Source organism: Hyperoodon ampullatus (genome assembly GCF_949752795.1).
Source record: "Hyperoodon ampullatus genome assembly, chromosome: 4".
NCBI lineage: Eukaryota > Metazoa > Chordata > Mammalia > Artiodactyla > Ziphiidae > Hyperoodon > Hyperoodon ampullatus.
This window is the reverse complement of record NC_136917.1, coordinates 161,742,398-161,755,280: the sequence shown is the minus strand read 5'-3', so window position 1 is coordinate 161,755,280 and position 12,883 is coordinate 161,742,398. Positions and strand designations below refer to the sequence as shown.

The following is a 12,883-nucleotide window of genomic DNA, read 5'->3' as shown; positions in this document are numbered from 1 at the left end:
TTCCTTTTATAAGAGATGCTGATGGAAAACCTGAGTGGATCTAGATCTGTCTTCCCTGGACAGTCATCACATCGCTATTTTCCATTTCTCCAAAGGATTTTTCAAGTCTTATTTTGGCCTCTGGATACTAAATGGAAGTTAACATAATGCTGATTTGGGAAAAATAAAAATAAACAGGCATCTACAGGGGTTTTGTTCCCCAACAAGTATCTAAGCTGAAGCCAGGTATCTTCTGAATCAGATCTAAGATTTGCTCATTTTCTCTTATGATTTGGGAGCCATATTCTCATCAGAAAAAGAGCTAAATAGCCCCCTCCAACACACACACACCGCACACACTCATGTACACACAACTGAGGACAGAATCGCTGGCTATACTGATGAACATAAGCTACAAAGAGAACTCGGACCCATAATTGTTACAATGACCACAGGAGATGGGGAAGGAGGAAGCCACACAGCACTTTGAAGCCATAGAAACTGAAAAAGGAAATGACTGGAGATTTTAAAATGTGAAGAGTTTAATTTCTTTACAAGGAAAAAAACAAAGCCAGAAACAAAGGGCAAAAACAACAGACAGGGAAACAGAATTAAAAGAAAAAAATTGTAAGGCAAGGAGCAATAGCTATATTAAGAGACACATGGGCAATGAAAATAAAATAGGCACTTCTCGTAAGAGGAAATGCAAATCCACACAGAAATGTTTTCCTTCCTAGAAATCCAATATGCACAACTTGAAGAAAATGAGATAACTTCTATTAAATTAGCAAAAATTTTTCTGAATGATAAAATGGGTGAAAGTGAGGTATATATGCACTGGTCACTGGTAGTATAAGTTAGTATAATCTTTTTGGAAAACAAGATTATGGGGCAGCATTGTGCTGGGCCACATATGTATATAATCTTAGAATGTTCAGAGAGGTTACTTAACTTTCTCAGGGTTACACAACCAAGATTCAAAGTCAGGCCTGATGAACCCAAAGTCTAGGAACTTACTATCTATCCAGCTCTATGCTTTTTTCTTTTTATGTCCTTAGAAAGTCCATCTCCTGTGTAATCTCCCTTCACTGCAACACTGGAGATTTGTTCTAAGGAAAATCTCAACAGGAAAGAAAGTTTTGTAAAATATTCACTACAGTGTTTTCTTAACAACACTTTCAGAGAGAAAAAAAAATGTAGCTCTCCTACAATCAGACAAGTCCAATATAGCAAATGAACTTGTTAGAACAGTATATAGTTTTTAAAGGAAATTATGAACATTATATAGAAACGATATTTATGATAGCTGTATGCAAAAAGTAAAAAATTATTTTTGTAACTAATTTTTTCAAGAAAATCATCTGGGAAGAAAATCTACAAAATTAAAAATAGTTGCCATGTTACTGCTGGTAGCTTAATGGACACTGCATTCAATGATGTCTTTTAATGTTGTTGACATGTTTTTACTGTAACAACCGAGTCTCTTAATGGATGAATGGGTAAACAGATTGCTGTCTATTCAGTGGAATACTACTCACCAGAAAAAGAATAATTGAGTGATGTGTGGTTTGGATGAGTGAAAGAAGCTAGACACAGGAGAATAGATTCTGTATGATTTCATTTACAGGAAACTCTAGAAAAGACACACTTTCCTAGGTTTCCTAGGGCTGGGGCTGGGGCTGGGGTTGTCTAGGAAGGGGGACAAGCAACCTTTAGGGTGTAGAACTGTCCTTTGGTTTGACTGTGGTTGTGGGTATATGTGTGCATAAATTAAAAGTTCACTTTATACACTTTCCATGAGGGCACTTTATTATAGGTACATTATAACGCAATAAAATTGACTACAAAAAAATTAAAAGACAATGAATTGTTTAACCAAGGTAGAGAAGACTATCATTTCATGGGTACAGACAGAAACTGACACAAAGAAGAGGAACTATGAGCCTAGTGCTTATCAATCTTTAAAAGCCTATGGGAAAATAATTATTCAAATTTACTTATTCTAAAAGCAAAGAAATATGGTTAAGAAATACAGATTATTTATTATGCTCAAGACTTTTAAAACAGTGGTAAAGACCTAATCAGACCTCGGCAAAATAATTATAAAGCACCTATGCTGTGAAAAAGTTAGCATTTTCCCTTTCTATGACTAAAGTTTTCCTCATGTATCATAAGACATATTCAACACTAATTTATAAAAATGTTCTAAGCTCATTTTAGGATGACCACAGAAATGAAAATTTTCACTGTTTAAGTCACTTGCCTGGACTCGATATAACACTAAAGAAGTAAGATCTTCCACAGACTCGTGGTTGCCATGGGTGGGGGGAAGGGGGGAGGACATGGGGGAGGGTTGGGGTGGGAGCTTGGGATTGGTAGATACAAACTAATAGATAAACAAGGTCCTACTGTACAGCACAGGGAAACATCTTCAATATCCTGTAATAAATCATAATGGAAAACACAAAAAACCATATATATGTACAACTGAATCGCTTTGCTGTACACCAGAAACTAACACAACATTGTAAATCAACTACACTTCAACTAAAAAAAAAAATCTCCTCTATACCTGTGTTAAAAAAAAAAAAAAAAAAGATCTTCAAAAAATAAGTTCCCAGTAGTAGACAATTTCAAACTGTAGAATGAAAAATATCAAAAGATAATCTGTGAAAAAAATTCTTGGTTAAGTTCTGAAAATACAAAGATTACATATGGAGATATGAAAGCAAGTGAATAAAATGGGCTCATTGTATGAACAAATTTGTGACTTCTTCAAGTTTAACTCTAAGTGAATTAGTTAGGAGTGTGGTGACAAGTGGAAGCTGCATTAATCAGACCATGGGGTAATTTAATGGCTGCAAACAATTATCACCAGCGCCAGCAAGAGTCTCCATTCATTGTCTCCTACTGTCCTATTTTACAGTCTTTTTAGTAGCAATCTCCACCCCTTTGGCAAGAGCAGCCCCTTTAAGCCTTCTTTTTAAAAAAAACTTTTATTGAAATATAGTTGGTTTGCACTGTTGTTAAGCCTCCTTATAATTATGTTTTCTCAACAATATGGCTCAAGACTCAAAAAAAAAAAAAAACCCCTGGGAAATTCTCAGCACAGTTCAGAAGCGCTAAATAGCAATTTAGTTATAAAACTGGCACAAAGTTATACAAAATGTTTTCAATAAAGTCTTTATTAAGCACATAGAAAACAAGTGACTGTGTGCGTGGTGGGGTGGTGACGACAAATACACGATACAATCCCAACCGCTAAGGATGAAAGGAAGGAAGCCAGGCTTTTCACGCTAGAAACAAACAGGGAAGAGGGACGGATTTCAGGTACAAAAGGTACACCCACTCAGGGTCTCAGCGGTGAGGTGGGGAGCGCCATCCAAGGGAGCCAAGGGACCTCAGGTGAGTCACGAACAAGTGAAATGAATAAAATGGGGGGAGAGGAGGCTTGTTCTGGGCACAGTAAATCACAAGTTAAGTTCTTTGGTAATTCATTGTGTAACTTTATATTAGGCAAGATGATGTTATTTTATAATATAAAATTTGCTTCTACTCCCATATTTTCCAACACTGAACGAGATTGAGGTTTTTAAATTTTTAAAAAATTTTAAAAAATGGCTCAAACCCATGTCCCCTGTATTGGCAGGCGGATTCTCAACCACTGTGCCACCAGGGAAGCCCGAAAGGTGGATTCTTAACCACCACGCCACCAGGGAAGCCCAAGACTGAAGTTTTTAACTGTGGCAAAACTGAGGTATAAAGTCAGCCCTTTATTCATTTATTTTTAATTTTTACTGGGGTATAGTTGATTTACAATGTTGTGTTAGTTTAGGTGTACAGCAAAGTGGATCAGTTATACGTATACATATACCCACTCTTTTTTAGATTCTTTTCCCATATAGGCCATTACAGAGTACTGAGTAGAGTTCCCTGTGCTATACAGTAGGTCCTTATTAGTTATCTATTTTATATATAGTAGTGTGTATATATCAATCCCAATCTCCCAATTTACCCCTCCCCCCAACGTGCCCTGGTAACCATAAGTTTATTTTCTACATCTGTAACTCTATTTCTGTTTTGTAGATAAGTTCATTTGCAGACTTTTTTAAGATTCCACATATAAGTGATATCATATGATATTTGTCTTTCTCTGTCTGACTTACTTCACTCAGTATGACAACCTCTAGGTCCATCCATGTTGCTGAGAATGGCATTATATTGTTCTTTTTTTATGGCTGAGAGCCCTTTAAATCTTTATGATATCTGACTCACGAGGAGTCAGCTTATGGATGCATGGGCTCACACCATCAAAAATCCATGGGTAGGGGCCTCCCTGGTGGCGCAGTGGTTGAGAGTCCACCTGCCGATGCAGGGGACACGGGTTCGTGCCCCGGTCCGGGAAGATCCCACATGCCGCGGAGCGGCTGGGCCCGTGAGCCATGGCCGCTGGGCCTGCGCATCCGGAGCCTGTGCTCTGCAACGGGAGAGGCCACAGCAGTGAGAGGCCCGTGTACCACATGGGAAAAAAAAAAAAAAAAAAAACTGAAAAAAAAAAATCCATGGTTACACCCAGTAAGACCTAAATGGTCAGGAAACCCCAGTCCTGGTCCATGGCCAGGAACACCATTAACATTCAATATTTGTGGAGTCAAAGAATGAAGAGATTATCACTCATCAAAGACTCTTGTTACTCCCCCACGTACTTCATCAGCCACCATTCTGGTGGGTCAAACACAGGCAGTAAAAATAAATTCGTTGTTACTACTGACTTGAAATAGCTTCATCCTGACTCAACAATTTATAGTGCAACTTGGAAGGCTGCAAAAAAAAAAGGCTATGAAATTTAGCATATGTTCACCATCTCTGCCCCAGGAAAAACTAGGTTCCTTAAAATGGCTCAGGATCCCTCACAGGTACATATTTATATTAATGTCAGTTGGTATCAATAAGGAATTCTAAAAATACATGAATTCTTAATGAAATAAGCAAAATTCTTAAAAGGTCCTATTGCCAGAGTATACTGACATTAAAGTTGATAGAAAGGAATAATGTTTTTTTTTTTTAGTAGCTGAAAATACCAGAGGTGACATCTTCATATGTAATTCACAGAAATAATCTCTCTCCGTTAACATTTTAACACATTCTTCAAACAAATGTCCTTGAGTCCCAATGGAATGTGGTCCCTTCCCTTCCTTTAATCTCAAAACCTCTGGGAAAAGGAGCTTTATGGAATTAAAGTATGAAGATACAAATTTAAATGGTATTTCATTTTGGAAGAAAATAAAGACAAATTACATGATAAAACAACATAGCATAATCTATTATGCTAATAATAGCATAATCTATTCCAATTGTCTTTATTTCTTCAGCAGAATGTAGGGATTATATATATGGACACTAAAAAGTACTTGCAAACTAAATATTTAAGTATCTATAAATAGAATTCTTATAAGCCTGTTGTGTACATTCACTATGTCAATTTCCTGTGTAAATTTTTCTTCTTTTCTAGATGACATGTCCTTTCATCATAGGACCAAATTTCAAATGCCAAAACCTATCATTTCAATTTAAAAATAAAAGCTAGCACTCACTGAAAACAGTCCAAGCTCCACAAAGCTTCCTTGTAGCTACCAGAAAGAGCAAACAATTCTGAATCAGAAAACAATGCCCCAAGAGGAAGCCATCAGAGTACCCTCTCTCCAGGCACTCCCAGGACGAGGGAGGGCCTCGCTGCCCACTGGCTCACTGTGGCCAGTGAGCTAGTCAGTATGGCCGTGCAGTGACACTGCACCTTGAATAATTGGGAGTCTGTCTACCACTGCAAACAACCACCTTCCATCACAAAGTAAATGGAGAAAGCTCGTGTAGTTAAAGAAGTCCAGGACGCCAAAATAAAATTGAAAAGGAAATTTTAAATACTTAAACATCTCTTAAAGTCCAATTTGCAGGGCCAAATCCCATGCCGCCTAGGGTAGGTACACAGCAAAAGGTGCTGTCAGCGGGAGGCTTTTTGTTAATAGGATGAAGGAATGAGAGACTACAGAGACACCTCTCTACGTTATAAATGGCAGAATGCGACATCTTTAAAAGAAAGGCTGAGGGGAAGATGATCACGGTATTACAGCCTCGTCTGTTTTTAATTTCATTTTCATTTTAAGGATACATACATTAGATGTGGAGAAATGATGTGTGATATATATCCATTTAAAAATATACTTTGATTCCATTCCACGAGGCATTCTTATGAACAATCTAGAAAAGTAAATGGGGATATAGAACCAAGTTGTCGACAACAACTAGAAAGACAAATCTGGGTGCACGGAAAGCAGTGACTACCTACCTGCCTCCTGGTTAGAGTGTGGGATTTGGAGTTAGTTAGACTGTGTCTAGATACAGGCTCTATTAGGTGCTGTGTGTGGTTAGGCTGGTCACCAACCTCTCTGAGTCACAGAACATAGACAACCATCGTTCTACCCTCACAGGGTCGTCAGAAGCAGAGAAATGGTAAGTCCGCAGAGTAGGCGCTCAGTCGGTGTTAGCTGCATTTATGATGCATCAATTCTAGATCCGCTGACTCCAAATGCTGAACTAACAACTCTGGCAAAGGAACTGAGAGCACGCTGGTGAAATCTACCAGCCCCACTCAATCAGGTGGGGCTGTTAATAATGCTCGATGACCAGGCTTCCTAAATGCAGTCACTTTATAACAAAGTCCCGGGAAATTTGAGAACTGCAGGAAACCGGACAGGTCCACACTGCAGAGTCTTAAAATGACTACTTCTGTGTGATCAGAATCGGTTACCAGAATGAGGCTATGAGAACAGGATGAGACCCGAACAGTCACCTGGTCTAATTGTTGACAGATTTCTTTTTAACTGTAGAACCAATTATTCAAAAAAAATTTTAATTGTAAGCCCCGAAACAGAGGATCTGCTTGCTCCAGTCCCAAACCTGTGATTTTTTTGTTTTGCTTTTCTGACCGCTATTTCAAGCCAACCATCCATCTGTCCTGAATGTCAGACATTCATCCATCTTCTAAAGAGAGAGGATTCCCTTCCATGACTTGGAACAAGAAGAAAGGACCTATTCTCGCACAGCAGTACAAATGTGATTTCTTTTTTTATTAAAAAAATTTTTTTGAAGCAGAAATGAAAGCTGTCACTTTCTTTTTTTTTCTTTTTTTGGTCACCTTTAATAAAGGAAAATAGGAAAATAACTTACAATAACGTCCCTAAAGGATTCCTGGTCACTGATTGTCTTGTCTCCTACACATCCAGATTGATTCAAGTAGTGGTAGTTTTCTGGCACAGATAAATAAAATTCTTCTACAAAAAGAAAAAGAAAAACACAATATCAGTATTTGGCCAGGGTATGACATAATTTAAAAGAGTTTTCACTTTGCAACTTTATTTTTTAAAGTACAAAAGTAATTCTATGCTCCTAATGGTCCACTATTAAAATTAAAACATTCCCTCTTAATCATCATCTAGGAAAAAATAGAATTATTAAATTCGATGGGATGGAAGAAAATGTTACTGAAAAAAGTAACTGATGAGGATCCTGTGTTGATTGGTTTTTTAAAAATCAAATGTTTAGAAATGAGCGTTATTTGGGTGTGACTTAAAAGTAAAACCAGTTGTAATACATTATGTATTCTTCACAAATATTCTTTAAATCCGAAAAGAACTAAGATTCCAAAACAAACCAAAAAAATTCACGATTTCTCTATTGATGATTTTCCCCCTACGTTATCTGGCTCTAAATGAACTCAGTGTCTTCGGTCATCTCACACATTTCGTTTCAGTTGGTGGAAGAGCAACAAAGTCCAAACAGATGTCTCCTCATTCACAGATGGGTTTAAAGGCAAAATGAGCTGCTGGCACATATGTCTCGGCAGCTGTCCCATACTCACCTTTCTTTTCATGCTCTAGCCCTGCCAGCAGCGCATAGAATATGTGATAATTCCTTTCCCCGGGATTTTGCCTTACTACTCGGTTCTGTGAAGAGAAATCAGATTTCTGTTCAGAGATGTTTCCTCTGCTTAACGACCATGAGCCAGTAATTGCCGAAAACAGTTATTGTGAGAGATAATGTGAATTAAATCACGTTTACTTACTTTTTCTAATAAATCTTCATGAATAAGCAATGGCAAGTCAAGGAACAAAACAAGGATACAGGATGCTCAATGAGTCTTTAGTTTTCTATTCTTTGTTGCCCAAGTAATCACAATTTCCTGTGTCTTGGACATTGAGACTTCTGGTGCAAAAGGTAAGCGAACAATACAGACTGTTTGATCAAAATCCAATTTCAGACATGACACATGTACCCAGGAAGTATCACACTAGTTAAAGAATTGATTTCAAACAACAGATAGATGATGTTTGGTTAGGAGTCCAAATCTGCAGATTAGGGACATGATATCAGAACTTCCCCAAAGAAAGATGGTTCCTTATCGCCTAGGATAATTAACAGGTCAAGCACAGTAATACCGGAGCAGTAACTAGGTAGAACCAGAAAGAAACGTTTCATATCCTGTATCTGTCCTTAGGATAAGCAAGAACAGTTTCCACTAGAGAGTCATAGTACTACAGACCAAAAGCTAAACGAAACAGGATACAATCTACGATTCTCCCACCCTGGATATTTCCTTTCTGGCAGATGTTCAGCTGAACAAACTTCCCGAAGCGACTGGAGTTGTTGTTATACACAGTCTTGGCGTTGCCGAAGGCTTCCATGATGGGGCTGTGAAAGAAGCCAGGACATCAGCGAGTGTTAATTAGGGTCCATCTAAAACTGGCAACGACAGTCCTCACCAATGGCAAAGCAGACAACTGCAAGAAAAATCTGAAATCAAAGAGACCTGTGGTGATCATGTTTATTTACAGAAGAGCCAGATTTTCCCAGCACTTGCTGAAATGGGTTTATAATACACGTCCATCTCGGGGCAGAGAACATGCAGCTAGGTGTGCGGGCAGAGGATGCTACAGAGAGTCAAGGAGCCCACGATGGCTGGTCCCCATACAGATTAGCTTATATACGCGAGCCAGGAGTTGCACAGGAAAAGCCCCCGCTTGAATTCTAGGAAGTGAAAAAGTCCCAGCCCTGGAAATTTCACCCATCTGTTGTACGTCCCGGGGGAACATAAACTTCCTTGGGTCTCCTCCGACTGTAAAATGTGGTCAGACTAGGTCAGGGGTCAGCCATCTTTTTCTGTAGAGGATCAGATAGTAAATACTTTTGGTTTTGTGGGCCATGTGGCCTCTGATGCAGCTACTCAGCTCTGCCACTACAGCTCGAAAGCAGCTGTAAACAATACGCAAACGAGGGTATCTGTGTTCCTATAGTTTTATTTATCAAAACAGGCCGCAGGAGGAAGATGAAGACGGTCTAGAGACAGATGGTGGTGATTGCTGCACTTCACACCACTAAGCTGTACACCGAAAAATGTTGAAAGTTATACACTTTTTGCTATGTGTATTTTAGCACAATTTAAAAAATAAATTTTGAAGGCTAAAAAAACAAAACCCCAACAGGCTGTAGGATACCGGCGTCAGGCTGAAGTTTGCTGACTCCTGGACTAATTTCTAAGTAATAGGACCTGAAAAGTCCCTACTGGTTCTAAAACCTTATAAGGCACCAATCAGACACAGGGCAATTGCACATTTTAATTAGAATTTCAGAGGCTACTTACTGCACCATGGCCCTCTTTCAAAGCTCTGAGGTCACTGCCATCGATGTGGCATTTTTCTGCAACAGGAGAGGCTATACAGTGCCACTGTGCTCATAAGATGCCTCCAAAGATTTGACCACTAAGACCCCTGTGATGTGGTGGACAGAGGCTGGAATTTCTGCTGAGAACGAGGCCTCCCAACAGCTAGTCAAGAGCTGCCAGGTAAGAGGCAGCTGCAGAATGTGCCTCACTCACTCAGCCACCAACTTAAACGTGGTGCAGCGATGGGGGCTCAGGTCATTAGAAATCGCTGTGTGTGTGTGGAGACTTTTCCTTGAGGAATCGTGAAAGCCAAGTTAAGAAAAAGGGAAGCGAGCGCCCCAAGTTTCAACTCTTCCTTAACTAAGCCAAACGGCGAGGAAAGTGAATCCTATTAGCTGGAAACGAGAAACACGAAGGTCAGATACCTGCTCTCAAGAATGGCTTGTTCGACACACGATGTCTTCTCCTTCGAGGACAAGTCCAGAGACTGCTGACTGATGGCTGATAAAAACTGGAGAATCAACTTGGTGCTTTCGGTCTTACCTGCCCCGCTTTCACCACTGAAAGACAACATGCAGAAATTTGTGCTTCTAATTAAAACAACAACAACAACAACAAAAACCCCAGCTTGGCCAGTGTCAGTCCAATTTGTCCACAGAGCAACTTTTTTTTTTGAATTTTTGAATTTTAGTTTTTATACAGCAGGTTCTTACTAGTTATCCATTTTAGACATATTAGTGTATACATGTCAATCCCAATCTCCCAGTTCATCCCACCACCACCACCCCCCCGCATTCCCCCCTTGGTGTCCATACGTTTGTTCTCTGCATCTTGTGTCTCTATTTCTGCCCTGCAAACTGGTTCATCTGCGTCATTTTTCTAGGTTCCACATGTATGCGTTAATATACACTATTTGTTTTTCTCTTTCTGACTTACTTCACTCTGTACAACCCTTGAACAGCGGGAAAGAGCTCAAAGTGCTGAGTTACAGAGAAGAGTCCCTCCCCCTGGCAGCTGCGTGGCCTCCGTGTTGCCAATGACTCCCTCAGCCTACAAGCTAAACAGAAGGTACCACCTTCACAAAGCTCAGGTAATAAGAGGGATGGTGCCTTTCGTGGCAGGTAAGCTCTGCAAAGGCCGGGATTGGTGTTTTGTTCACTAAAGTGTCACAGACCCCTCAACAGTGCCTGGCTGGTGGCAGACACTCAGTAAGCATCTCTTAAATGAATGAACATGTTAGTGGCAACTTTCTGGTAAATATGCACAAAAATGCAATCATTCATAAATACTGAGGGGACAAGGGAATGAACCTGCAGGTACTCGACCCACACTTGGGCACTTTATTCCCATAATAATCCCACGAGGCAGGCAGCGGTTAAGGGCCCGGGTCAGAATTGAACAGCAGGTATGTCAACTTCCAGAGTTCTGCAGAGATGCTGCTTCAGCGATGATTCACGAAAAGTGAACAAAGCAACCTCGGGGCGCTGGAGCTGGGGAGAGTGGGGGCAGGGCAAATGAGAGGAGTTAATGGGATGTGAGTTGGGTCACAAAGGACCGGCAAACGTCAGCCAGGCAAAGAGGACAGCGGAAGGATTCGGGGTCAGACGACCCTGTGAACGAAAGCAGAGAGGCCAGAGGAGCTGCGGGAGGTCTACAGGGGTGGGATTCTGGCTTGGTCAACTGGACCGAGACCAGAGTGGGCAGAGAAAGGGCAAAAGGATCGAGGTCGATGGTTCCGAGGCCTCCACAGGAGACAGAAGGCGAAGGCCAAGCCCATCAAGGTCACCCGTGAGGAACACAGCTCTGAAGTCACGCTCAAGAAGGACTGCGGGTCCCTCAGGGAGACCAGCTGCTGTTATGATCTAGGCATGTGGTGGTCAGGCCATGGACAAGTACAACCAGGCTGGAGATGAAAGGAAAGAGATGGAGATGAGAGATCTGGAAGGAGAGACCCAATCAATTCCATGCAAGGCACCCTGCTCGGTACATGTAAGAGGGCAAAGAACTTAAGAGAAAAGTAAACCCACGGCATAAGTAACGGTACATGAACACCAACACTATCACAGGGTAACAGGTTCATATCTGATCAAGGGGGGAGATAAACAGATGGGGCCTCCACAAGTTCTAACACAGCAGCCCCCGTGGAGTGTCAAGAGCTAGGAGGTTATGAAAGAGGAATTTTGCAGATAACACGGTGAATGATTAACCACATGTAATAAAGGAGAGGAAATGACTCAGAGGTGACACCGTCTGTGCCCTGCTGGATGCTGCAGGCCCAGGGGAATCTCCACTGAGCGAGGCCAATCATGATAATTCCATTCCCTGCGCAGGCGATAAGGTGGTTGCCCGTGGGCAGGTGTCAGCCAAAGAGGCTTAACGTCAAGTGTGCTGAGGCTCCTGGGGAGGGATGCTCGCATGCGCGCGCGCGCGCACACACACACACACACACACACACACAAAGAGACCAGACAGAACGTCCCTCTGGCTGCAGACGACAAATACTTGGGAATCCACAGCTATCTTGGCAAGACAATCAGAGAAGCGCCCAGTGGGAGTGGCTGAACCCACAACACTGACCCCGCCCCTGCCTTGCCGTCTGAGATAATCAAGGCCCACGCAAGTGACACCAGCTCTGGTGGGCTTTTCTGTTATCAGCAACCAGAATCTTCCCAGGGCGGGGCTGAGCATTCATCTCTGTGTAGCCTGGGGGCTGGCACAGAGGAGACATTCAGCAAGGGGGCACTGAATGAGTAGCAGAAGCTAAGAGAAAGTTGCAAGGAGAGATTTAAATAATTCTCGGTACTTAAAAATATATATCCCATCTACCTAGCAGTTAAATTTTGTTAAAACAAACAAAACTGAAAGGGAGACGCTCTCTAGTTATAACGTGTGAGGCAGAAGCCATGTTTCACACGGTCCCCAAACCTCTGTATCCTCCAGCACTCAGAGGTGGATGGCCTTTCAACCTCCCTTGCGGGAAGGACGGCGATCAGTAACCAGGACCGAACGTGGCCAACTCAACAACAAGGTGGCTGAACCGAGCAAGGGGGGTGTCCGCTATTTCCACGTCGGGTGGCTAAACACCCTCATGGTCCTCTGGGCTCCCTGCCTTCCAGGCCTGCCATTTGGGTGCCCTCAGGGTGGCACATCTCCAAAACAAAGCAATGTGTGGCATAAAGTCAAGTCTCT

At 41.5% G+C, this 12,883-nt stretch overlaps 1 protein-coding gene across 1 annotated transcript in view; it reads right to left on the bottom strand.

Annotated features, from left to right (window-relative positions):
* The window catches only part of MYO10 (myosin X), a gene marked incomplete at both ends in the record, with an annotated part of 225,099 nt that overhangs the window by 84,733 nt on the left and 127,483 nt on the right, over positions 1–12,883 (bottom strand). The window contains 4 exon segments of the mRNA XM_079701754.1: positions 7,204–7,307; positions 7,895–8,000; positions 8,607–8,724; positions 10,120–10,254. Of these exon segments, the coding sequence (XP_079557880.1) occupies positions 7,204–7,307; positions 7,895–8,000; positions 8,607–8,724; positions 10,120–10,254 (463 nt within the window).